The sequence below is a fragment of the Puma concolor genome, chromosome D2, assembly GCF_028749965.1.
Source record: "Puma concolor isolate L17-30 chromosome D2, mPumCon1.1.hap2, whole genome shotgun sequence".
Taxonomy (NCBI): domain Eukaryota; kingdom Metazoa; phylum Chordata; class Mammalia; order Carnivora; family Felidae; genus Puma; species Puma concolor.
In genome coordinates this window covers 56,613,127-56,638,161 of record NC_141677.1, presented here as the reverse complement: position 1 = coordinate 56,638,161, position 25,035 = coordinate 56,613,127, and the positions used below count along the sequence as shown (strand labels likewise).

The 25,035-nt window shown below is 50.4% G+C and overlaps 1 protein-coding gene across 1 annotated transcript in view; it reads left to right on the top strand.

Moving 5' to 3' along the window:
* TLL2 (tolloid like 2) overlaps positions 1–22,282 on the top strand; it is a 127,425-nt gene extending 105,143 nt beyond the window's left edge. The window contains exons 14-21 of the mRNA XM_086680518.1: positions 6,428–6,553; positions 7,287–7,447; positions 8,080–8,260; positions 10,119–10,244; positions 12,548–12,675; positions 15,657–15,870; positions 18,468–18,718; positions 20,311–22,282. Coding sequence (XP_086536644.1) covers positions 6,428–6,553; positions 7,287–7,447; positions 8,080–8,260; positions 10,119–10,244; positions 12,548–12,675; positions 15,657–15,870; positions 18,468–18,718; positions 20,311–20,445 — 1,322 coding nt within the window. The 3' untranslated portion in view covers positions 20,446–22,282. The remainder of the gene's footprint in view (positions 1–6,427; positions 6,554–7,286; positions 7,448–8,079; positions 8,261–10,118; positions 10,245–12,547; positions 12,676–15,656; positions 15,871–18,467; positions 18,719–20,310) is intronic.
* Positions 22,283–25,035: the final 2,753 nt, after the last annotated feature.

The window sequence follows — 25,035 nt, the reverse complement described above, 5'->3', positions numbered from 1 at the left end:
CCTCTTTAGCCCTTTCTCCCAGATTCTGTATAAGTGGACAGGTGTCAGAAAAACCCATTTCAAGCCGTGCACCCCTGAGCAGGCAGCTCTTTGTGCTTTATTGAGAGTTCAGTTTTGTTCTCTGTCAAACAAGGGGAAGAAATCTGCCCGTTTTACCTAACCAGTGGTGAAGCCCCAACAAAATGATGGCTGTCGAGAGACTCCACAGGCTGGAAAGTGCCGCACAGATACATGGGATTCTTTTTCTTTTGTCTTGAGGCATCTGCGAGAGCAAAACCCAAGCAGAAACAGAACAAGAATCATAATGCTTTCAATAATGGGAGGAAAAATTTAATCAATTCTTTCCCAAGCAAAAAAACCCAGGCCACAGCAGGTATAATTCAAACGCAGCTCAAGCTTGTGGTTGAGATGCCTGGAAATTCGCAGTCGGTACCCAACCTGGCCCAGACTGCGTGTGACTTAGCAGCAGCGCCGCTCGCTGGGTGGCCTTAAGCAAGTTACACAACCTCTCTGAATCCCAGATCTTCCACTTCTACAGATGTGTTGTTGCAGAGCTGACAGGGGAACATGAAACAGTGTAAGCAAATGCACGTGGTATAATGTTTAGACCCATGCGCTGTCTTTGCTAAAGGAGTCTTTGAAGTGGTTATTTTTGTCTCTGGCAAAAATGACATGACAGTTTCTTCTTGCCAGGTATCATTTTCTTGCTGCTGCTGTAACAAATTCCCGCAAACTCGGTGGCCTAAAACAACACGAGCTTGTCATCTGGTAGTTCTGGAGGTCGGATTTCCTTGCCTCTTCCTGCATTTCTTGGTTCAGGTGCCCCTCCACTTTCGAGCCAGCACTGGCCACTTGGGTCTTTCCCCTGCTGTACCACAGACCTCTGCTTCCACTATCACATCTCTTTTTCTGACCCTGATCTCCTCCCTCTTTCGGTAATAAGACCCGTGTGGCTACAGTGGGCCCACTCAGATAACCCAGGATAACCTCCTATTTCAAGATCCTTAATTTAATCACACTCCCAAAGCCCTTTCTGCCAAGTAAGGTAACAGATTCACAGGTTCCAGGGACTGGGACGTAGACAGCTTCAGGAGGCCTTAGTTTGCTTACCCCATGTCACAAATGATTATGAGGCTTTATTCTACCTCTGTCCTTCTCCTCTGACTTTCACCCTGAGCTCTGTAAGTTGGGTGCTGGGGAGTCGGAAACCCACGACCCACCCACACCTCATTCCTGGTTCGGTGAGGCATGTTTTTGAGAGGACCAGCTAAAGCTGGAGTGTAGGGTTACCAGATTTACCAAAAATGGGGGGGGGGGATGCCCAGTTAAATCTGAATATAAGATAAAGAATGATCCTTTAGTATAAGCATGTCCCAAACATTGCATACCTTGCTAAGAAATGGTAAGAAATGTTCATGTTAAATTCAAAGGTAGTTGAGCATCCTGTGGTTTTTTTTGTTTTTTGTTTTTTTTTGTTTTTGTTTTCTTGTGGCAACCCTCCTGAGATGCCAATCAACGCAGTGGAAAGGAGTGCTTCCTCTGTGATGCTGCACTGGTTTGTGGGGGACCGAGCTGGCTCGCTCTCAGTACCCACGATAACCAGCTCCATTTGCTGGTTAGAAGATACCATCGTCTTCTTCTTCCACAGTTAGCCATCATTCAGCAGCCATCAAGCCATGTGTCAGGTGCTGTGCTGGGGGCTGGGGACACAGGAAGGCACAGTCATCCTCAGGAGCTCAAGGTGGTGAAAGAGAACTGCAGGCAAATGGGTGATGACACTGACCATGGACGTGTGGACCTGGGAGGCCCCCAGCCTGGGGACAGGGCCACATTGCCCCGCCTCACACTTCAAGGGCATTTCACTTCTCGGCTCGCAAACATCTTTTTTAGATGCCCAGGAAGATGTTTACTGAGGCCCGTCTACACTGACTTAATGCACAGGCCCGGCTTGATGTCTTCTTGATGTCAGTAAGCTTGACTCTGAACCTGAAAACGGGCAGCAGGATTGCTGGAAACCTCAGAACACTTCTTGGAGGGGAAAGAAAAGAGGTCTACTGAGTGTGCTAGAAACTGCATGAGATATCTCACTTCGTCTTCAGAACAACCCCTTGGTAGGCATTATTTTTACCCCCACTTTTAAATTGAGGAAACTGAAATTCCAAACTGGCGGAGCCAGAACAGACCCCGGATCTCTGTAGGGTCCCCAGTGCATTCTTCCCACTACAAAGACCTGCCAGTCTCGGGCAAGGGAAAGTCAGGGGGCTTGAATTTCTCATTCGTGTTTGTGACTTGATTCTGACACCTGTCGCCTTTCTGCCCCCTTAATACCATGGGAATATGGGGAAAGGGGCCTTGGATTTAGTGTCCGAGGTTCGGCTTTTCATCCCGCCCTCATTCCTTATTAGGTAGGTGTCTGCTCTCAGGCAGGTCAGTTTTCCTTTCTGAGACTGGATCGTACCTGCTTTGTTTTCCACTGTATTCCCAGCGCCTGGCCCACACTCAGCTCAGTAAATACTCACTGGGCAGGGAATGAATAGATGAAAGAATAATGAGGCTCAGATTCCTCATTTGTGGATTGAGCTTCCTGCTGCTTTCCCTGCTTACTTTTCGGGGTTCCCAGGAGAAAGAATGAGGTGAGACCGCAGTCTAGAGCAGTGCTGTCCAACAGAAAAAGAGGGCAAGTCACAAAAGTGAGCCACATATGTAATCTTAAACTATCCAGTAGCAACCTCGTCCCTCACCCTGCCCCCCCCAAAAGAAACAGGTGGAATTATTTGAATATATTTTATTTAACCCAATATATCAGTTTTATAATCATTTACCATCACATGCAATACTATCATTTTAATATGTAATTTATATACACAAAGTTAACGAAACATTTTAGGGTTTTTTTCATACTAAGTCTTGGAAATCCGGCGTCTTTTACACTCACGGCACACCTGAATTTGGACCAGCTACATTTCAAGTGTTCGATAGCCACACAGGCTGGTGGCGACCACCTCGGTCAGTGCAGGTCTGGAGACTGGATGGCCCAGCCTTTTTCCAGAGAAGCCATCGGTAGGGTGTCCTGGGAACACACAGCACCCAGTGCGTGTGTCAGGACTCCTCCACTGAAAGAAACTGGAAGACTAACTACAAAGTCCACCCAGAGGAGTTGGACCAAGCCTAAGAAGCTCTTGCCTTGGTGCCAGTTGGCACGAGCCTCTGCCCAGAGCCCAGTTGGCGCATGGCACTGACCAGGGTGCCAGTTGGCCTTTGCATCCCTCTCTCGGTGCCAGATGGCAGTCCTCTCTGAGCCCGCTGGCCTGGCAGCAGGCAGAGCTCATCTCCGCTTACTTTGGGAGATGGCAGCAGCATTTGAAGGTTGGCAGAGCCATTTTGGTCCCATACTCCTCACATAAAGAATATGATTCCCACCTTGATCCCCATACTCCTCTGTCCCAGTGCCAATGGACCACCATGGGATGTCGATGAGGCGGACTGGTTTCCTTCAGGTGCTTCTTCAAAAGCTTAAGGAGGTGCCCTGACTCCTCTTTCCTCAACTCTCTCTGAAACAATTGTTGGCATCCTCTCTGAGCCATCTCATGATCTAAGCATAGAATGGTACCTTCTTTCACTACTACCACTTGAAGAAGGCAAGGAAGACAGAGCTACCACTCTGTATGGCTGAGCCCTGTCTAGTTCAGCCTTTTCTTTTCCTACCCACACCCACAGCGTCCCAGATTTGGGGGGGAGGCTTGGCTTTTGACCACGGTAGGCCAGAGCAAGCATGAACTTGTGGGCTTGGAGCAGATGCTGCTTCATCAAAGTGTGGGAGTGGTTCCAAGGACACCCAGTGTCCCACCAAGAGTGGGGCCCTGGTACACTTCCACACCATCCACTCAAGCTGGAGTACAGTTGAAAATGGCCAAACATCCCACTGCTTTAGCTGGAGGGAGCTCAGATGTAACCCTGTATCTTTCACCCGCCTTCTTGGGCTCAACAAACATCCTACCCTTCTAGTCCCTGGAGGAACTATATTCCTGTTGCCTTCAGCCCAAATCCAATCTACCAGCCTCTCTCCCTCCACATGGCTAAGATGGCACCAGGAGACTTGTTCATCTGTGGTCTTCCCTTTCTTGCTGATGACAAACGTGTGTCCTGCCCATTGCCATAGCATCTTCTGGCATCAGAGTCTCCCTTCACCCCCCAGCTGTGAGGTCTTGTGTTTGTCTTGGTCTATTTTGATGAGCTTCTTCCATCATTCTTTTCTGCCCTTCCCCTGCACTCACCTGCCAGTTTCTTGACTCTGCTGTGCTGCCTTCCTGCCCATCTCTTCTTCCATCACTGGCCAGTCTTTGACACCTTGTCCTTCTTTTGACACCTTTGTCTCGCTCCCCTCCTCAGGCTTGCACTGTGCTCTCACCTGATTCAGGTGTGCCCAGGTAACCTTATCCTTTCCACTCCCTTCATCAGCATATCTGTCCACCCACTGGGATTTCAAAAGCAATCTTGCTGTTGTCTGTAGGGAGCGCTACTCCGTACCAGATGTCTGTATGCTGGGTACTTCACACCCTTCATTTTCAACCCCCACAACCCTAAAAGTAGGTACTATCCTCACTTTAACACAGGAGGAACACTCAGAAAAATTAAATCACCCAACCGGTTGGGGTAAGATCCAGTGGTGGATCCAACCGAGGTCTGTGAGGCTCACTCTAGAACACTGGACTCTTTCCGTTTCTTCTTATCATTGATTCTCCTCCTATACTTTCTAGAAAATGTCAAAGAAAGTACTTTGCCTTTTGTAAAGGAATGAGTGGTTGCCAGATGCTTACTATTTTAGCATACTTAATGCTTGCATTTATTCGAGCCCACGGACAACTTCAAACCCCTGTCTAGAGCATGCCTCCTGAACTCAGTCCCCCTCCTGACCAACTTACTTAAGTTTGGCTGAGCCCAACAACGCATCACTCTAAGAATTACCTAAGTTTGCCCAGTGAAGAGCGGGCAGGTGCATGAGTGTTTTGTGCATCGTGGACAAGGAAGACTGGAAGGAAATGGGTCTATTTGAGTCAGAAAAAGGCAGCTCAGAGGGACACATCACGGCTGAAGGGTTTGCGTGTTCTGCAGGACCAATGGGTTGGAAGTGGCAAGGAGCCAGAATTTTGACAATTCAAATTCCAAAGGATAAGAAATACTTTTGAAAAGCAGTGAGAGTCCTGTCTCTGGGGGATTTTGAGCAGGACCTGCAAAGCCATCTGTAAGAAATGTCACTGAAAGGATCGCCCGCCTAAGGGCAGGACTGGGGGTGGGGGGGGGTCTTTTCAGGACTTAACTAACTGCAAGATGTCCTGGTTTCTCTCGTTTTACGTGTAATGCCGTCTTTGAGGATTTTGCGGACAACACCGTGCCTGCTCTATTCCTACCTTCCGTGATGTTATGAACCCATACCACCCCACCGTTTCTTCCTCCTAGATTGGGCTCGTTAGGCTTTGTTTTGTTTTTGAAGATGCCTCCATGTCTTGTGCCCTCTCTGGGCTCTCTGGCTCAGTGAGGCCACAACCTCCCCTCTCGGGGATAGATGCACCACAGCCTGGCAACGGAAAATCAGGAGTTTTTCCTTTCATTTCTGATCCTCTCCCGGGCGATGCCCACTGCCTGGGTTTTTCTTTTCTCCAGTGATGCATGGGCTGACATTTCCAGGCAGATTCTCCAGTGACTCCTGTGTTGCTCCTCGGGACAGCTCTCCTGGTATCCTGCTTGGTGTTATTTAATTGCCCCAAACATGTCACCAGACACTTGTCAGTGCTGAATCCCATCTGACTCCCCTGCTAACTCAGTCGCACTGTGGCCTCCCCCGGTTTCTCCTGGGAGAACCTCCCAGTTCTCCTGGCTAACCTGAGAGCTCAGTGTTTTCTGTAATCTTGAAGATCTCCCTGAGCACACCTCTTCAGATTATTTATAAAACGCTAAATCACAGGTTCTGGTTCTGTCTCTAAAAAATACTTTTATATCTTCATCTAGAAATGTGTCCCTTTGTTCTTATCTTCCACTTAATGTCCCTGAGAAGTGCCATATTTGGGAGGAACCTCAATTCCATGGCATTAAAACTGATTAAGTCTCCGGTGTGGAAGAGATTTTTTAAAAATCACACTGTATTCCCTGATTGAACCCTTCAAAGAATAAAATCATCCAGGCCTGATCTCCTCCAGAGGAGCCCTCCCTCTGGGTAACAAGTTACTCTTATGTTCTCGAGACTTCTCCTTTGGTTATGGCTGCTGCCAGTGTCTGAGACGTGGGCATGAGCCTCCCTGGGAGGTGGTCACCAGGCACCATTCTTGTTCTTAGAGGTCATTTGCCAGGGGCCATGGGGCGTGGAATGGGATGGGGAACAGACCAGGCAGCTCTGTGGTGATTTAGCCGGGGTCCCCTTCCTCTCCCACAGAGGTGGATGAGTGCTCCTGGCCAGATCACGGCGGGTGTGAGCAGCGCTGTGTGAACACTCTGGGCAGCTACAAGTGCGCGTGCGACCCTGGCTACGAGCTGGCTGCCGATAAGAAGACGTGTGAAGGTTGGTGTTGGACCCACCAAGCTAGAATGAGACAGGATAAGGGACAAGTTAGGAGAAGTGGGGAGGAGAGGGGGAAGCCGGCTGGCTGTGAGGTGACATGATCTGTGGTGGGTGACGTCCCCGGCTCTCGGAGGGAAAAATAGCTCCACAAAGTCACCCACGTGCGAGGGGGCTGCCCAAATTACGAGGACTCCATCCCAGGCGCTGACGGGTTCATTTTCTTCCGTGACCGTGAACACTTCACATGATTATCAGATAAAAAAGAAAAGCAAAGAAAAACTCTGCGCCCTTAGGTGTGACTCAGCTGATAGCCCATTTCACTCATTCCATTTCTACCTGCCTGGCGTTCCGTTTTCCTTGCCCACCTGGCTGACCCTGCTTGTTCGTGTAAGCCAGGTAAAGTGCACAGCTCGGTACAAACATTGCCAAGGCTCCTTTGGTCCAAGTCATGTGGAGTCCCCGGCTATGCCCCTGAGCAACAGGTAAGCACGCGTGTGTTGTCATCATTTTAAAAAGCGGTAAAGGCTTGTCCTCAGCTTCATCCCTCCAAATGCTCAGTTGAAGCCGACTAGGAGAAACGCTGCGGGATTAATCAGTTCAGATTGTCAACCTTTCTCTTTTTCTTTCTTTTTCTTTTGTGTTAAAGAACAGCCCGCTTATTGCCGCTTGGGGGGAAATCGCAGTCACTTGGAACGAAAACCAAATGAGTCTTGCTTCTGTTTCTCCCGTGCAGTGGCCTGTGGCGGTTTTATTACCAAGCTGAACGGAACCATCACCAGCCCTGGGTGGCCGAAAGAGTATCCTACAAACAAAAACTGCGTCTGGCAGGTGGTGGCCCCTGCTCAGTACCGGATCTCCCTCCAGTTTGAAGTGTTTGAACTGGAAGGCAACGATGTATGCTTCTGTGCTCTAATTCCTTGTGTGGGGACGTGGCTCGGGGCTGCAGACCAGCGAGGGGCTCGGCAGGCAGGGACGCAGCTTCCTATAGTCATACTACCTTTGCGGGGCAGAATCTGGGAGCGTTTGGGGCAGCAGTTTAAGCTGTCTGTCCTCTGCAGACACGGTGCCTTGGTCCTCTTGTCACTGACGGACCCAAGGAGAATCAGGACCAGAGTGGAGGAGGCAGGTCTTGGGGGTGGGAGGTGGTCAAAACAAGGATGTCCCCTGGGGTAGGAGTCTGGGGATTAGCGTCCCATTGAGGGTAACGGAGGGGGTGAGACGCACCCGGGGACCAGGATGGTATGAATTGCCTGTCTCCTCCTTTGGGCAGTGGTCATGGGATGACCAAGTCGGCCAAGGCCCAGGTAGAGCCCTCCAGCCAGAGTGCTAGTCGCGAGAGCCCCATGTTGCCTACGCGTTGGGCCAGAGGGACCCCAGTAAGAGTTGAGAAGCCCCTCCCTTCTTCTGGATGAGGCTGAGCCGGTCTGGCCCCTAGGCAGGGTGTGGCTGTCAGGAAGGGGTCCTGCACTGACTGTGGGGTGGGGCCTCGGGAGGACCGGGCGGCTCCCCGTGGCGCTCCCTTGCAGGTCTGTAAGTACGACTTTGTGGAGGTGCGCAGCGGCCTGTCCCCCGACGCCCGGCTGCATGGCAAGTTCTGCGGCTCCGAGATGCCCGAGGCCATCACCTCCCAGAGCAACAACATGCGTGTGGAGTTCAAGTCAGACAACACGGTCTCCAAACGGGGCTTTAGGGCCCACTTCTTTTCAGGTGTGGGGGCTTGGAGGCCAGGTCCCAGGCCGAGGGGGACATGGCTGTGTAGGCTCTCAGCCTCGGGGGCACCTGCTCACCCCCTGTCTGCCCACTGCCCCTGCCCTCACAGTATTTCAGCCTTGGCGGTGGCATGCCCGGATCCGGGTTTTGTTTGTTTTGTTATTTTTTTATATTGGTGGTTATATTATTACAGGGCTGTCGTAACAAACTGCCACAAAGTGGGTGGCTTGAAGTCACAGGGATCTCTCCCAGTCCCGGAGGCCAGAAAGGTGTATTGACTTATGTATTTTTGAGAGACAGTCAAAAATTGACTGGGGTACCTGGGTGGCTCAGTTAAGTGTCCGACTTCAGCTCGGGTCATGATCTGCAGTTTGTGGGTTCGAGCCCCGTGTCAGGCTCTGTGCGGACAGCTCGAAGCCTGGAACCTGCTTCAGATTCTGTGTTTCCCTCTCTCTCTGCCCCTCCCCTGCTCATGCTTTCTCTCTCTCTGTCTCTCAAAAATACATAAATCAAGGTGTGGGCAGGGCTGTGCCTGCCCGAGGGACAATCCTTCCCGGCCTCTTCCTAGCCTGTGGTTCCAGTACCTAAGGGTTCGGTGGGCTTCATCTCTCTATTCTGTATGGATTCTTAGTTGTCCTCAGGAAACTAAAACACAAAGTGTTCGGTGACACATCACGGTGGGGTATGAGGAAGGCAGGGAGACACCATTGACCCCTGGAGTTAACCCGGTGCCGGGGGCTGGGCGTGGAGGCCGGTCCTCGGTCGCTACAGGAAGAAGCCAGTTTGGTGGGCGCTGTGAGCAGCGCCGGCCTGAGCTACAAGAACCACAGAGATGACAGCAGCTAACACTTGAGCTCATGCATAATAACAAATACAAGCTAACACTCACTCTGGGCTGGACACTGTTTGAAAGTGCTTTTGCTGTACTCATTCATTTCCTCTTCCCAACAACCCTATGAGGTGAGGACACCAGTACTTGTGCCCCTTTACAGGTGAGACAACTGAGGCACAGAGCTCAAGGACTGCCCAGGGTCACAACGGCTGGGAGTGGTGGTGCAGGACCGGCATTGAGCCATCTGGTTCGTGGCCGCACACGTATCTGCTCCACAGGCAGGAGGTGGTGTGGGGTCGGGGAGGAGGAGCCCAGGCCTCTGGGTCACGTAGGCTGCTTGCTCACTGAGCGACCTTGGGCATGTTAGCATTCTCAGCCTCAGTTTCCTTACCTGTAAAATGGGGGCATAGGCACCTGCCTCCTAAGGTTCTATGAGAACAAACCTGGATACTGCATAGAAAGTGCTTTGGAGGGGTGCCTGGGTGGCTCAGTCAGTTAAGTGTCCGACTTCAGCTCAGGCCATGATCTGCAGTTTGTGGGTTCGAGCCCTGTGTCAGGCTCTGTGCGGACAGCTCGAAGCCTGGAACCTGCTTCAGATTCTGTGTCTCCCTCTCTCTCTGCCCCTCCCCTGCTCATGCTTTCTCTCTCTCTGTCTCTCAAAAAGACATAAACATCAGAAAGTGCTTTGGGAAGTGCCCATCGCATAAATATTCAACACATGGCAGTTATTTTGATTATTGTTACTATTATTAATATTAGACTATCCTTTAAGGAGTTCCTTGTTTTGGCAGGAAGCAGGGGTAAAGAATGTATGTGTATGTGTATATATATATATATATATATATATATATATATGTATATATGTATACATGTATATGTGTGTGTGTGTGTGTGTGTGTGTGTGTGTGTGTGTGTATACAGGGGAGGCTCCCTGATGGAGGCTACTTTTGAGCAGAGTTCTAAGGTGGGAGGGACGTTCCCAAGTTGGCATTCCCCCTTAGGAGAGTCTGTTGATCTCCTCAGACAAGGACGAGTGTGCCAAGGACAACGGCGGGTGCCAGCACGAGTGCGTCAACACGTCTGGGAGCTATCTGTGCCGGTGCAGAAACGGTTACCGGCTCCACGAGAATGGGCACGACTGTAAAGAAGGTAAGGCTAGACCGCAGCTGGGAGGCACGGCTGACCTTGGCCGCCAAGGTGTGCACACGTGTAAGAGTGAGAGCCAGGGGCCTTTCTGGTCTGCCGAGCCCTCAGCGTCTGCCTTCCCTCCTCCTTGACCTCCTGCTGAAGGGTGGCTTCCCCCAGGAGGCTTGCAGGGGCCCTCAGGGGGCCCTCCTGGAGTGATTATTGCAAAGTGGTTACACCCCCGGGCTCTAGAATCAGACCATCTAGGTTTAAACCCTGACTCTGCTACTTACTGGCTTTGTGACTTTGGGCAAGTTACTTAACGTCTCTGAGCTTCAGTTTCTTCTTCTAAAAGAGACTAAACATACCCCCTTCTTAAAGGTGTACGGGGATTAAATGAAAGCATGCCTAGAAAGCACTTCAGACAGTCTGGCACCTATCAAGCACTTGAAATGTCAATGCATATCAACCGTCTATATCATAATAGTAGTTGCCATATGCAGGTCTGATAATAAAACGGAATTGGAAAAAGATTGCTCCCTGCTCCATTTACTACTCAGAGTTCAGGGCCAGATGCCTTTGAATGTCCAGTCATTCTGGAAAGAGCCTCCTTCTGTTATCACCCTGCCTGTGAAGGGAGTTTAGGCATCTCTGATAAGCACCCAGGCCTCTAGACCTTGGCCCCAGCACAGGGCCCCACAGAGGGCGTCAGGAGGAAGGAAGATGTGAAGAATGTTTGTTCCCTCGGGACAAACATTTCAAGTTGGGAGATTTGCCTAGGGTGCACAGAGTCTGATCAGGCCTACCTGACATGTTACAGGATGAGCTAAGACAGCTTCAGAAGCAGGGTACAGGCCACCCTCCAAGCCCAGCTCTGTGACACAGACATGGGCAGTAGTGGGCTGGTTGGGAGGCAGGTTGGAAGAACTTGGAAGGACCTGTCATCCCGGAACTTAAAAGTCTTTGTCAGATTCCTGTGAGGTGGGCCTGGGTCAGAACGAAGCGTCCCTCCGGTGGTGTGGGGGGAGGCCAGGAGGGATTTAACCCCACTAAGGCCGCGCCAACTGAACAGCTGCTGCCTTCCTATGGGGCGGGGGTGTGGCAGCAGATGTTCCAGAAGCTGAGCCCCTGTCCCTACTGGCATTTGTGCTCTGTGTGGCTGCAGAGTGGAGGCAGCAATGAGCAGAAACCCCCTCCCTCTGGTGCCCGCCCCCTCCCCCTTCCCCTTCCCCTCAACTGCCCCCTCCAGCAGCCGTGGGGCGGGGCGGCATTGGTTGGCTACGCAGGGGTGGTACACGCTCCCTCTGTTCCCCAACCATTTACAGCAAAGGCAGGCCTGGTTTCGAGTCCTGGCCCCGCCCCTCCCCAGCAAGTCACCCCCCCCCCCCCCCCCCCCCCCGCCCAGCCCCACAAGTTATTTTCTCGTTTGGAAAGTGAGAAGGATCAGATGAGAGAAAGCATTCAGAATGCTTGGCATAGTGCCCAGCCCAGAGGAGACACATTCCAAGTGTTGACCGAAATGCTACACACTGAGTAAGTCGTGGAACCCGTCTCTGCTAATTGCACCATAACCAGGGCGACCTCTGTAGTCTCCAAATGAAACTGCTTTGAAAATCTGAAAGAAGTACAGGCAGAAGGCATAGTGATGGGGGCGCCTGGGTGGCTCAGTTGGCTAGCCCAACTTCGGCTCAGGTCATGATCTCGCAGTTTGTGGGTTCGAGCCCCACGTCGGGCTCTGTGCTGACAAGCTCAGAGCCTGGACCCTGCTTCAGATTCGGTGTCTCCCTCTCTCTCTGTCACTCCCCCACTTGTGGTCTGTCTCTCTCTCAAAAAAATAAACATTTAAACAATTTTTAAGAAAGAAAGCACAGTGATGAAGACCTCTGTTGGTACTTGCTAAACCGTTTACATGTATCATCTCGTTTAATCCACGTATCCCCCTACCAAGCTGGCACCCTTTTACAAATAAGGACACCAAGGCTTAGGTGAGTGCCCAAAGTCCCACAGCTTGAAGGCAGTGGGACCGAGTCCTTTTGACCTGGTGCCTGTGGTCTTGACCACCCACTACCGTATGTCCAATGATAACCACGACCTGAATGGTGATAGTGCGAAAGATGAGCCATCTGAGCCCACAGGAAGGCAGCGAAACCAAATAAATCAACAAATCTCTAGCCAGGGGACATTTGATTCGGGCTGACCCCTGCCCCCACTTTTGGTAATGACCACATGACAAATAAGAAGGAGAGATGGAGACTCCCCCAGAGGGCCTCTGGTGCTGCCCACAAGTGAACTGCTTCTCTCTGCATGTGTCCCCCCATCGCCCCTAGCTGGCTGTGCGCACAAGATCAGCAGTGCAGAGGGGACCCTGGCGAGCCCCAACTGGCCTGACAAATACCCCAGTCGGAGGGAGTGTACCTGGAACATCTCTTCAACCGCGGGCCACAGGGTGAAACTCGTGAGTCATTTTCATAGTTTATGGACAACACGGACTTTGGTTTCAGAGGCATGTGGCTGTGAGTCTCTGTGCTGCCACTTTCCAGCTCTGAAACTTGGGAAAGTTACTCAACATTTCCAGAACTCAGTTTCATTATCTGGAAAATGGGGATGCTAACGAACCCCCCCTCGCGGGCTGCTGTGCGGATTAAGAGAGGACACACACACAGCTCTCAGCACAGGGCGGCAGTGAGAAAAGCCCTCTAAAGAGCACCTGTTGACAGCGGTACCGGTATGAGGTGACATTCACGGCACAGATCGGTAGAGCTATTTCAGATTTGCTTGTTTCCAGGTGTAATCTTTGACAAAACAATACATTCTCAGGGTTAAAAAAAAAGTAACCAGTACAGAGTGTTGGCAAGTGGGAATCAAAAGCTTCTAGATCTCCCATGGCCACTCCAGAAATGACCTCTCTGAGCGCTTTTTGGAAAATCTTTCCAGAAATTTCCTATGCATACACAATAGTGTATGTACATGCATGGGAAAAATATATGTTTCTTCTTGCCCAGACTTCTCCAGTGGATGCTTATTATTATCCGTATTTCTCTAGAACTTACATTTTTAAAAATTAACAATAAGAGATTAAGTTATTTATGCTAATTCTCTCTTGAGTTAAAAAATATGTATCTTCCAGGCATTTCCTTAAAGTCCCTCGTGCATTTGATTGTACGTGTGCGTACCATACTTGGTTATTTCAAAGGAGAAACTAGTCTGTGGTACCAATCTCGTTTCTCAGCCCCCAGAGTATCCCAGATCCTGGAGTGTAAAACTCTCTTGCTAGCTGGAGAAGGTATACTCCAGACAGACGTTTTTTAAAAGGGTCTTTCTGACTCTGAGGTTTGTGAGCTCTTCAGAAGGCACATAGATGTTCCTCCGAAATATGGGCCAATATAATGCAGGGAGAATGGGAGAGAACAAAGGAGGTGGTGACGATAAGCAGACAATGGCTCCGGGGACTTTCGAGGGTGTTTGCTGGCAGGTGAGAGAGGGGAGGACAGGTACGCGATGGGCCGCCAGAACAGAGCGCAGGTGCTGGTGTCTGTCTGTGCCAGGCCCAGGGCAGTGAGGGGTGGCAAAGGCAGAGCCCACGACCACAGGCTGCTCACAGCGGGCACCCCATGTGCATGGCTGCCCATGGGGGAAATGTGGCGGCGGCGGCCTTCCTGGGTGTCAGAACAGCCTTGAATCTGGGTGAGGGTGAAGTAGAGTGCCTTAGAGTAAGGCACTCCTTCCCCAACGCTGCCTTCTGCGGGGGAAGGTTCCCGACAACATTCTTCTAGGCTGCGGGCTGGGGAATGGCGCCCCCTGGGGGTGGGAATGTGCAGCCTGCACAACTGGAAGTCGTGCTTCTAAAGGGCACAAGATTTTAGCAGTTGCTAAACGTCTTCCTCTTCTTTACTGTGCTAAGGAAGCAACTGATCCAGTGGCCAGAGTTAGGCCAGATCTCAAATTTACAAGTTTTCTAGTAAAAAAAAAAAAAAAAACTCCCTTGGGAAGTGCATGGTGGATATACTGATCATGCTCTATCTTTTTGCTTACGCAAAAATGTAATGCTCACACATTTTTTTGCTTACACAGAAAATGTGAATCAAATACTTCCCAAGAAGCTGGTGTTTCACTGTATGGGCACCGCAACAAGGTGTCTCATGGGTGTCCCTCCCATTGCCTCACCCACCCTGATGCCGCTGGTCCCCCCTCCTGCTCTTGCCCACTGCCTCTCTATCACCCTCCACCCAGCTCCCTTTCTGTAAGGTGTGAAGGGCTTTGCTCATTCCTATTGTGTTTATCATTCCTACGAGAGCCCACACTGCTAATGACCCCTCTCCATCTCCATCCCTGTCCTGTCTCTCCAGAAACTTTCTTATGAATTCAGACCCTCCTTACCAACCCCATCCCTCCAAGTCCTCTCTTCCTGCTCTGTCATTTGGTTCACACCTTCATTTAACACTGTCCCCTCTCACCTTGTCCCATCTCCCTGGAAGCCATGGGCAGGCCATAAGTCATTCAGCTGCCCAGTCCCTGGTGCACGGCCTAGAATTGAGGGGCTCCTCTGGCCAGCTTTGGGGGACGGTCTTCAGGGGGCAGGGAGGAGGTAGGCAGTATAGCCTGGTGATGGTTAGGAGTGTGGGCTGGAGTCAGGCTGGCTGGGGCTCACGTCCAGCTCCCTCCTCCTCTGGCTGTGTGAGTTTGGGCAAGACACTTTTCTAAGACTCATTTTCCCCTTCTGCACATTGGGTGTAATACTAGCTCACAGCACCATCAGAATTAAGTGAGAAAATGTTCGTGAACATTTGGCACAGGACTCTGCATGGAAAAAACCCTCCTCGAATGCCAGACACTATGAGGGTGCAGACACAGAGCAGCGAGCACTTCGTACAGCCTCATCCACATCACTCATGGTCAAGTATAGTGCAGAGGTTAAAGGCAAGGGCTCTGCAGGTAGACCTCCTGGCCTTGGCCCAGTTCTACCACTGGGTGACCTTGGGCGAGTCGCCTGACTTCTCTGTGCCTCAGTTTCCTCATCTGTAAAATGGGGGTTGTAGTTGTAGACACAGCACAGGGGCATGAGGATTATACGAGGTTATATTTGTGAAGCGCTTAAAACAAATCCTGGCGCAGTGAGCACTTGGCCATTGCTGCTGTTGGGGCTGACAACAAGCATCTCAGCTCTGGGAGCCCAGCCATCTCACCCGCAAAGTACTCACAGCAGCAATCGCTCATGTAACTGCCTCGTGGGGGTGCCTGGGGACCAGCAGAGGGCCCGAGTTGAGACTCTCGCTGTAGATGTCGCTGTCCTCACCTGGGCGCCATGCCCCCTACGAGGCTGGTGGGGGCAGACGAGTGTCCTGCCTCGCCCCATCCTCTCTCAGCCCCCAGAGAGGCGGCCCCCACCCCAGCTGAGTGCCAGGCCCCTGTCTCACTTTCTGCTCTTCCGTTCCCCAGACATTCAACGAGTTTGAGATTGAGCAGCACCAAGAATGTGCCTACGACCACCTGGAGCTTTACGACGGAGCCGACAGCCTGGCGCCCATCCTTGGCCGTTTCTGTGGCAGCAAGAAACCAGACCCCGTGGTGGCTTCAGGCAGCAGCCTGTTCCTCAGGTTTTATTCGGATGCCTCTGTGCAGAGGAAAGGCTTCCAGGCAATGCACAGCACAGGTACGTGAGCGAGGATGCCCAGCCGCCCGCTGATGTCCATGTAGACTGGAGACAGACGGGTGATGGCGGCAGGGAAGGAACTGCCTTTCATTCTGACTCTTGGGGGGTAGGAGGCGTGTGATCAAATGTCCCTTCAAAAACGAAACGTGGGCAACCATGAGGGGAAGGGTGGTTTTCTCTTAATGTCCTTAATCGACAGCATTTGATGTGGGCAATCCCATTGTTGGTGTCACATTTCTTTCCTCTCTCCCTTCCTTCCTCCCATCCTCTTTTCAAAATTTATCTGTAATTTGACTGGTCTGTGAAATCCGAAAGTCTGGGAGCTGAGCGGTGGGGAGCAGCCCTTTTCACCCTCTAAGGACAAGTTCTGGAAAATGGAAAATGGTTCTTTATCTATTATTTTTCCTCCACTTAAAATGTAAATAGCTCTATTTGGTCCTTTGGAGGAAAATGTATATGCGTGTAACTAACACATCTATTTTGTTAAATAGAAGAATGTCAGTAAGAAAATGGGCTCTGCTCTTTTGCCATTAAAACATTACTCACAGAAATAACCGACTCTCTGATCCCGGTGTTAGACTGTGGCCCTTTGCCAAAGCAGTGGCTGCCCGCGGCCCACTTGGAGTCTGAGCTCATGATCCTGGGACCCTGTGAGCTTTAACAGCCCCCACCCCACCCAGTTTATTTTCAGAGCCAGAAGATACGAATCAGGAAAAACAAAATGACACCCGGCACCCTTAGGTGGTTTAGCTCGCCCACCTAGAAAACACTTTGGTGTCTGTAGAACTCTTCCAAGCTCCTTGAGGGTTCCAGCTTCCCCTAGGGAAGGTTAAAAGCCATTGACTGGTGACTCTACCCTCTAGTCCCTACAGAAAAAGTAGGTCAGGGTCCCAGCAGGAAATAAATCATTATTTGAGGAGAATTTTAAAAGGGACTGTTTACAAAGGGTCAGGCAGGGTGTGGGGACACCATAAAGAGCAGTGCAGTAGCCAGGACCAGGAACTACATGGGGGTGGGGGCAGGGGGTGATACCCCAGGCCAGGATGCCCAAGGAGGGAGTATGCAAGCAGAGTAACCCTCTTCCCCCCACCTGGAGCTGTGCCCTTCAGTTGAACAACACAACCTGTGGTGACCAGGCAGGGAGGGAGCCTGGGATTAAACACCCTGACCTCTCTCCTTCCTCCTCTCATCTGCTGGTGTTCCCCATGGCTGAACCCAACCCAGAAGGCGGAGGGCAAGGGGGCTAGTCCATGTGGGCCTAGAGGTCAGCCTCTGGAGGCCCGGAACAGGTGGGGAAGAATGGAGAGAGGATCTGGCAAGGTGGATAGAAGGCATCCTGCCCTGCGCTGCGCCCATTTCATTGCCACCCATGTCACGTCGGGGACTCGAAATTTCCCAAAGACGGTTCACACCTGGAGGAAATTCTAAACAAGAGCACAGGGAGGGTTAAGAGTCGGCTGTCTGGGGGCGCCTGGGTGGCTCAGTCGGTTAAGCGGCTGACTTTGGCTCAGGTCATGATCTTGAGGTCCGTGAGTTCGAGCCCCGCGTCGGGCTCTGTGCTGACAGCTCGGAGCCTGGAGCCTGTTTCAGATTCTGTGTCTCCCTCTCTCTCTGACCCTCCCCCATTCATGCTCTGTCTCTCTCTGTCTCAAAAATAAATAAACGTTTAAAAAAAAAAAAAAAAAGAGTCGGCTGTCTGGCAGGACTGGGGCCGGCTGGGCCTGCGGGTGTTCCCAGACAGTACAGCAGCCACACCTTCAGGAGCTGCCTGCCCCCCACCCCTACCCCGTCCCCCACCCCGGGGTGTGGAGCACCCTGAAGACAGGCAGTGGAGGAACTTACCTTCAGAATTTCTGGTGCTTACTAATCTCAGACCACTCTCATGTATCCATTTATATTATGTGGTCTCCAGTGGCCTAGACAAGATAGTGTGGGACCCAGGCCAACCAGAGTCACCATCCTAGTCAAAAACCCAGAAGCCAATGCTACAGAATACAAGGCCAAAGCATGCGGCCCAGCTCACCTGTGGGCACCCCCCCTCCCGGCCCCAGGAGCCTCAAAGTCAGCTATAGTCAGCCCTGTCAGATGCACGAGCAAGTCAGTCCGTAATCTGAGGTTTCTAGATTTGAGAGCTCACCTGAAGGTCTGATGTGCTTTTGGTGCCCTCTGTTGGCAACAGTTACAAATTACAGTAAGTAGGTGGGGCTCCGGAGCCCTTCTCAGGCGCTTCTAGCACTTTCAGGTGATTATTAAGTGGTAAAGATCCAGCCAGCCAGCTTTTTCCAGAAGCATGCTCGGGTATTCCCGGAGGCCTTATGCGGCCCAGCCTGGGAACATAGGATCTTGGCTGGTAAGGGCCAATTTGGACCCTCACAGTAAGCCCTGAAACTCAGACCTTTCGGCCTCTATGTACGCCTCTGTAAAATGGGATGATGAAATTTGCCAGGCTTTCCTAAAGGGCACTGGCGAGGCCTCGTACAGAAAGCTGGCCTGCGTGCATGCGGGTGTGGAGAGAGAAAGCCCAGGCTGGGAAGGGGGTGGGGGCGCCGCACGGTTCTCGGTGCCAAGGAGGCGTGGCGGCTCTCTCTCCGCTCCAGAGTGCGGGGGCAGGCTGAAGGCCGAAGTGCACACCAAAGAGCTGTATTCCCACGCCCAGTTTGGGGACAACAACTACCCGAGCCAGGCCCGCTGTGACTGGGTGATCGTGGCGGAGGACGGCTACGGCGTGGAGCTGATATTCCGCACCTTCGAGGTGGAGGAGGAGGCTGACTGTGGCTACGACTACATGGAGGCCTACGACGGCTACGACAGCACCGCGCCCAGGCTCGGCCGCTTCTGCGGCTCCGGGGTGAGCGCCCCGGTTGCGGGGCCCGGGACCAAGCATGACGATTCAGAGCGTGAGGTGCCACGGGCGCGGGGGTTGGGTCCCAGCCACTCCTAGCACCAGCCAGCGGGATACAAACAGGGAGAGCAGTCGGAGAGGAGTGGGGGGGAGGGGGTGGCCTGGGACCAGATCAGGAGGGCCTCACACCAATGTCGGCTATGTAAGAGCGTTTTCCTGGAGGATATTCCTACTATTTTTGCAAAGGATTCCCTTCCCCCAAATCCTCATTTTCATTTGGCCTTCAGGCTTAAAAAAAAATTTTTTTTTAAATCATGCTTTTGTATATCCCGTATTTTCACAATTCTCTCCCCAAGCAACTCCAAGCTCCTCCGATATCCCGAATCACTCTTCCTGTGAGCACAGAGCTATGCTCCAGATCATCATCATTCTTCTCGTTACCTTTTCTTTCCTCAGCCTCCAACCCTGGACGGGGCACGCCTGTTTTGTTCACTATTTCCCCAGCACCTGACCCAGAGCCTGGCATACAGTTGGCACTCAGTGCGAGTGTGTGGAGGGGCCAGTACAGGGCCCCGGTCACTCTCTGGCTGCACCACACTGGGCGTGCTCACACTGGCCCCGCCCCTCCTTGTCTCTGCCTCCAGGGCTGGTTGTACAAGCTTCTTTGCTATTGGCTGAAATTGCATCAGATCATTTTGGAGTCACTAGTGTTGCTTTTGCTGATCGGAACCTCAAAATGGCGTTTATGTCAGTCTCTGAATAATTTCCCGTTGTCTTCCCTCACCCTCCCAAAAAGAAAAGATGGCAAAGTGGGACGTCACCAATGCCATGCCTTTAATAAAGTCTTTGAAACTATGGGGTCCGTGTGCGGAGGAAAACCTTGGAGAGTCCTGAACAGTGAGATGTGTGGGAAGCCCAGTTTGGTCCCACTGTGAGCTGGCAGACAGCAGCCTCGGAACCTGGCTCCCGTTCATTGACCCCCTTGGCCAAACCTTTCTAACAAAAGGTTTGTTAGAGGTTCCTTCCCACGTTTTGTCCTTGGATGGGACATAGGCTGAATCCGTGGGCTTTGGTGTTTGGTCTGCTGGGAGACACGTCACAACGTGACCCTAGAGCTGGTGGATGGCGGGGGGGGGGGGGGGGGGGGGGGGGATACCTACTTCACAGTCAGACCTGAGCTTGGGTCCTGTCTAGCTGTATGAACTTGAGTTTCAGTTTCCTTAAGTGTAAAGTGGAGATCACACCACCTTATAAAGTTGTCGTAAGGTTTATATATGAGGTAAGATCCGAAAGTACTTGGAGCAGTTCCTGGCCCATCTGTACCCATAACAACCAGTAGATTCTATGTGAGCTGTGCGTCTAGGATTGTCTTGAAAAAGTGGGGCCTGGGGAGCTCTTAGGAGCAGAATTGGCAATGTTCTCCTTTGAAAAGGAGCTTGTTTTGACGCCCTTCAGAGTCTCTAATGCCAGGGACGCCTCATGACAGCACTGGCCTTCCTATGTTCTCATGTAACTTCCATCTCATCCTCCGTATTTAAAACTCCAACCACAGCCAACTGACCTAAAGTCCCCCTGGTTTTCTCTTGCCCTTCCCTCAGCCACTGGAAGAGATCTACTCGGCAGGAGATTCTCTAATGATTCAATTCCACACGGATGACACCATCAATAAGAAAGGCTTTCACGCCCGATACACTAGCACCAAGTTCCAGGATGCCCTGCACATGAAGAAATAATGTCGATGTTCTTGAAAGACAGGAACTGAGAATGTTTTTTGTAACAATAGCACCTTGTGAATCTGCCCTAAACCGGTGTATAGTATTTCTCTCAAAAACTCAGAATCTAGTGTTGGAGGTCTGTCTCTGATGAAGTTTGGCCAACAAGGAAGAGGGAAGATGTTTTTTGATTCTGGCTACAACATTATCAGTCATGGGCTCTTAAGATTAAGGTTTTGAAGTTACTTACCATTCAAGCTATGCCTGGTCATACTCATTCCCTTTGTCCCATGCTCCTCTGGGGCAAGAGGCCGGCCTTTGGGTTGGTCATTCCTCTATTTCTGGATGTGCTTCTGTAGGTGCCAGGCAGCGTGACTGTGTCCTGAAGACTCAGGCTGTTTTCCGTCTACACTGGGCAGTGAGGATAAGAGCTTGGCCATGGCTGAGTTGTTACTCACCGGCTTGGCTGGAGACTTTGGCTTTCTATCTGCCAGGGACATGTCAACCAGGAAACCTGAGAATATGGATGTCAGGACTAAAAAAGGACTCACAGTAAGCAGTGCACAGAGAGAGCTTGAGTATGAGAATCGTCGTCACAAAACTAGTTGACATCAAGCCTTCGGTCTGTGTCATTGGCATTCCTTGCCACTTTGGGATTCCCTCATCCCTAACTGCACTAGGAGGCTGAGGCATCCACTATTAATTCCAGCAACATATTTGCCAGTGAGAGACCCCAGTTTGCCGAGAAGAAAACATCCTGGATCCTCCTGATACTCCTTTACTGGCTGACTTTGAGAAGATGCCACCCATGCTTGGGATTCCATGGGCCTAGAAGACCATTTCCTCCTCCAGCTTTAAAGGCACTTCCTGTGGTTGACCTTGACTTCTTGACAACTGATTCAAACTGCATTTGCAAGATGTGCAAAGACAGCCTATGAAGGACCAGTTCAGGTCCCTCGTGGGGTGAACACTGTTGAAAACTGGTTAATTAAAAGTTATGTAAGAATCATCATCTGTGGGACAAGTCAACTTTGTGACTAACTTCCTGTCAGCAGTCAGGTTAAAGAGTGCATTGGTAACTTTGCTCAGGCTAACTAGTATTCAATCACCAACTTGCAATCAGAATTCACCACATTGGCACGTGTTCTAGAGAAGTGTAGAGAATGTTGTTTACATAATTTTAGAACCTCCAGGTGGACTTCAAACAGTGAGGTAGTTTTGAATGGCATTTCATTAAGGCATCTATGGGCATTATGAGCTAAAAGCTGTGGTATGTTAGCTTTAAAAGAGTATTTATGTTGGAATCATTTTTAAATAATGTTTACATAACCGTAAGTCCTGTTTGGTTGGTATTGAACACAGGACAGCACAGAGAGTGTTTTCCGTGAGACCTGAGATAGCTCCCAAGCGCCAGAATTCCTTTGGGATGAAGCAATGGCATTTTAAACAGAGTGTTCGTAAAATCTTAAAAGTTATATTTTTTAAAGATCAGAATATGTCCCCAGAGGACTATGCCTAATTAAAATGATGGCTGGGAGTGAAACAAAGAAAGGATAGTACAAAGAAAGGTAGAAGAAATGCATGGAAATATATTTTTTTCCTTAAAACAGAAAAAAATGCAAAGTATTATTATTAATAATAATATATGTCTGTATATATGTATGTATGTAAAGGATCAGCTGTCAGAGCCTTAATCAATGCAGTGTGACAAATGCCGATCGTAGCTTTACTGAGCGGGCCCTCTTGGACCAGCCCTGATTTTCTGTGTCTCCTTCGCCACGCCCTCTCTTGGCCCTGATGGAGATTCGCCCGCATTCTCAAGTCCTGGTGCATCACTGACCCTGCCGGGGAGGGGGGGGGGGGGCGCGCGGAATTCGACTCAGCAACGGGAGCCCCTTGTTTCGTGGTTCAACCCGCCCACTAGGGTGGATCCCATCTCTCAGATTTTTGTATTTTCTGGGGGTTTACCTTGTCTCATCTGTCAACGCTGGGACTGAAATCAGGATATATAAGGTGGCTGTTAGAGGTCTCTTTCCTACAACATGAGCATTCTGTAGTGTCGACCTTTAGAAGCCTAAATAAGATCAACGAATTCCATGGAAGAGTGGGAGAAAGTGAGAAACAGAGTTGGCCGTGCCTCAGCATTTGCCTCATGAAACAATGGTACTTATTTTTATCTCTTTAGTATGAATATTTTCAAAAACACACAACTTGGCCAACTTGAAACAATGGGACTCTTATGAAAACCTTTATTTAGGCCTTCTGTGAGTGACGTATTCCCAGACAAGACAAGCCCTGATTCAGCTGGGGCCGGCCAGACCACTCCCCTGGGAGCTCACAAGGGGATTGACGCACTGGCTTCAAGAGAGAAGGTCCACTGGGCAGGAAGACCCAGGCCCCCTGCTGAAGGGGGACATTGCTACCCTGCTTTGTCCTTTAGTCGGGGGCTTGGCCTTGGGGATGTCTGGAGCTCCGAGACCTGCTTCCTTCTGTTCACAGAATTCCCTTGATGACCTGATGAAATGTGTGGGTCATCAGCCTGGTCCAATTCTGGTGTGATCTGCTCTGGCAGAAGCTAGAACCTGAATCCCAGGGCGGGGAAAAGGTCAGGAATTAACTTTAGCCTGTGGAGTTTCTCCAAACAGAGAAAATGAGGCTGTGCATTGATTCACCGTAGGCCCGTTTTCCTCTAAAGCTAACTTTCGTATTACTCATGAAACACCCGGCTTGTTTAAATCATGTGCAAGAACCCTGTTAACTAGCAAATTCACACTGGGATTTGCTGTTGATCTGGTCCATTTGATAATAATTCGTGGTATTGTCGTTCAGTTTGCGAACAAATGTTCCCCTGACTTCCACTCCCTTGTTTTCCAAGTTCCCTTGATAGACAGAACCTCTGAAAGATAATCCCAAATGCCTAAAAGGTTTCTTTTTAAAAAAGAAAAACTGTGTAGAGTGCACTCTATAAATATATTGTATTTTTTATTTTGTGTAATTTTACATTTCGTGAAATGTTAGTTTCAAAGAGAAAAGCAGAGAGGAGCTAACATGTCTGTCTAGGAAGAATTGTCTCATTAAAGAATGTGGCTTCATTGATGTGTCCTGGGTTTGTATTACTAGTTCAGACAAGCTTGGGCCTCTTGATGATATTTTCTCCAATGTCCCAGGACTTGAACACATGAAAAGGGGGTGCATCTCAGTGGCTTTCTATTCTCAGGTGAATACCCAGTGCCTGGTCAAGAGCAGAGCTCCCTATTGGACCCAGAAAGTCAGGAGCGAAGCTCAAGATGGCTTCAAAGTTGCCGCCTTTCTTGAACCCAAACAGGCTTGAAATCTGACACCAGACTTGTTGCGGAGCCGGGTGCTGTGATGACCGAGCTAGATGTGGTAGACAGACACCATTTGTCCCTCAGCACCTGTCTCTACTTTGCTTGTGTGCCTGAGGACCACGTCTGGCATCTAGAACTGAAGGGCACAGCTCCTATGAAGGGGCCCTGTCTCTCTGGGTGCCGGTAGCTCTCTTCCCCTCTTCAGGCCCAGGGGTGGTGATGACACTCTGCAGGTGTAATCCTGGGGACTGCATTATCCCCCAAGGGGGACCTTTACAAATGGTCCTTTGAATAAGCCCTCTTCAAACAGAGCAAATTGAGTGTCTCATTTCCTGTGATGCAGGGTCATTTTTAGCCCAAAGACAGAGGTTCCATCTAATCGAGGACAGTCTTCTCGGGACGACCAGATGAGGAGACTTTGGGGTATTTTTGGAATTTTGTGGGTCCTATCAGGGAAGGGTCATAAGGAACCATGTTTTTTAAAACACTCAGATTGGTCTTAATGCAAAATGACTTAAATGCCAAACCGCTCATGCGACTGTCTTGTGCTGCACGTGGAGTGTCAGGGTTTTAGGACCCTTCTGTCTTTTGCAGTCACCAGCACTGAAAGGTGCTCATTGTTCTTTGCACTCTGCCAGCCAGTCTCCGGGAAAATACTCCTCTGCTGTAATCCAGACCTCCCGGAGAAGACGATCTTTGTCAACATTGCTTAGCTAGTGCTCCTCTCCCCCTTAAACTCTTGAAACACTTCCACTTCCACTACGACGGAAATCTCACCGAGCCCTGCCATGCTCACCCAATCCGTCCCCTTACTCTTTCTGTCTTTTGTCGTTGTTTCTGTTGTTGTTGTTAAGACATCTTATTCATTCATTCATTCATTCATTCATTCCCAGTATGGTTAACACACAGTGTTATATTAGTTTGAGGCGTACACAATAGTGGTTCTACACATTACTCGATGCTCATCGTGATAAATGTACTCTTAATGCCCCTCACCTATATTACCCACCCCCAGTTTGTTCTCTATATTTAAGATTCTGGGTTTTTTTTTTGTTTATCTCTTTTTTTCTTTATTTCTTTTGTTTCTGAAACTCCACCTGTGTAACTCACTGTGTCTTCCTCCTTCTGAGGTCACTCCCCTGGTTTATGTTGCTTCAGGCACACAGACCTCCTTCCAGGCTGTGCCTGCTTCAGCCCCGGGGCTTTGCATATGCTGTTCCCGCTCCCTGGGACCATCTTCTCCTCTTTCACGTGCACCCTAAGGGTCACCTCTCAGGGCCAT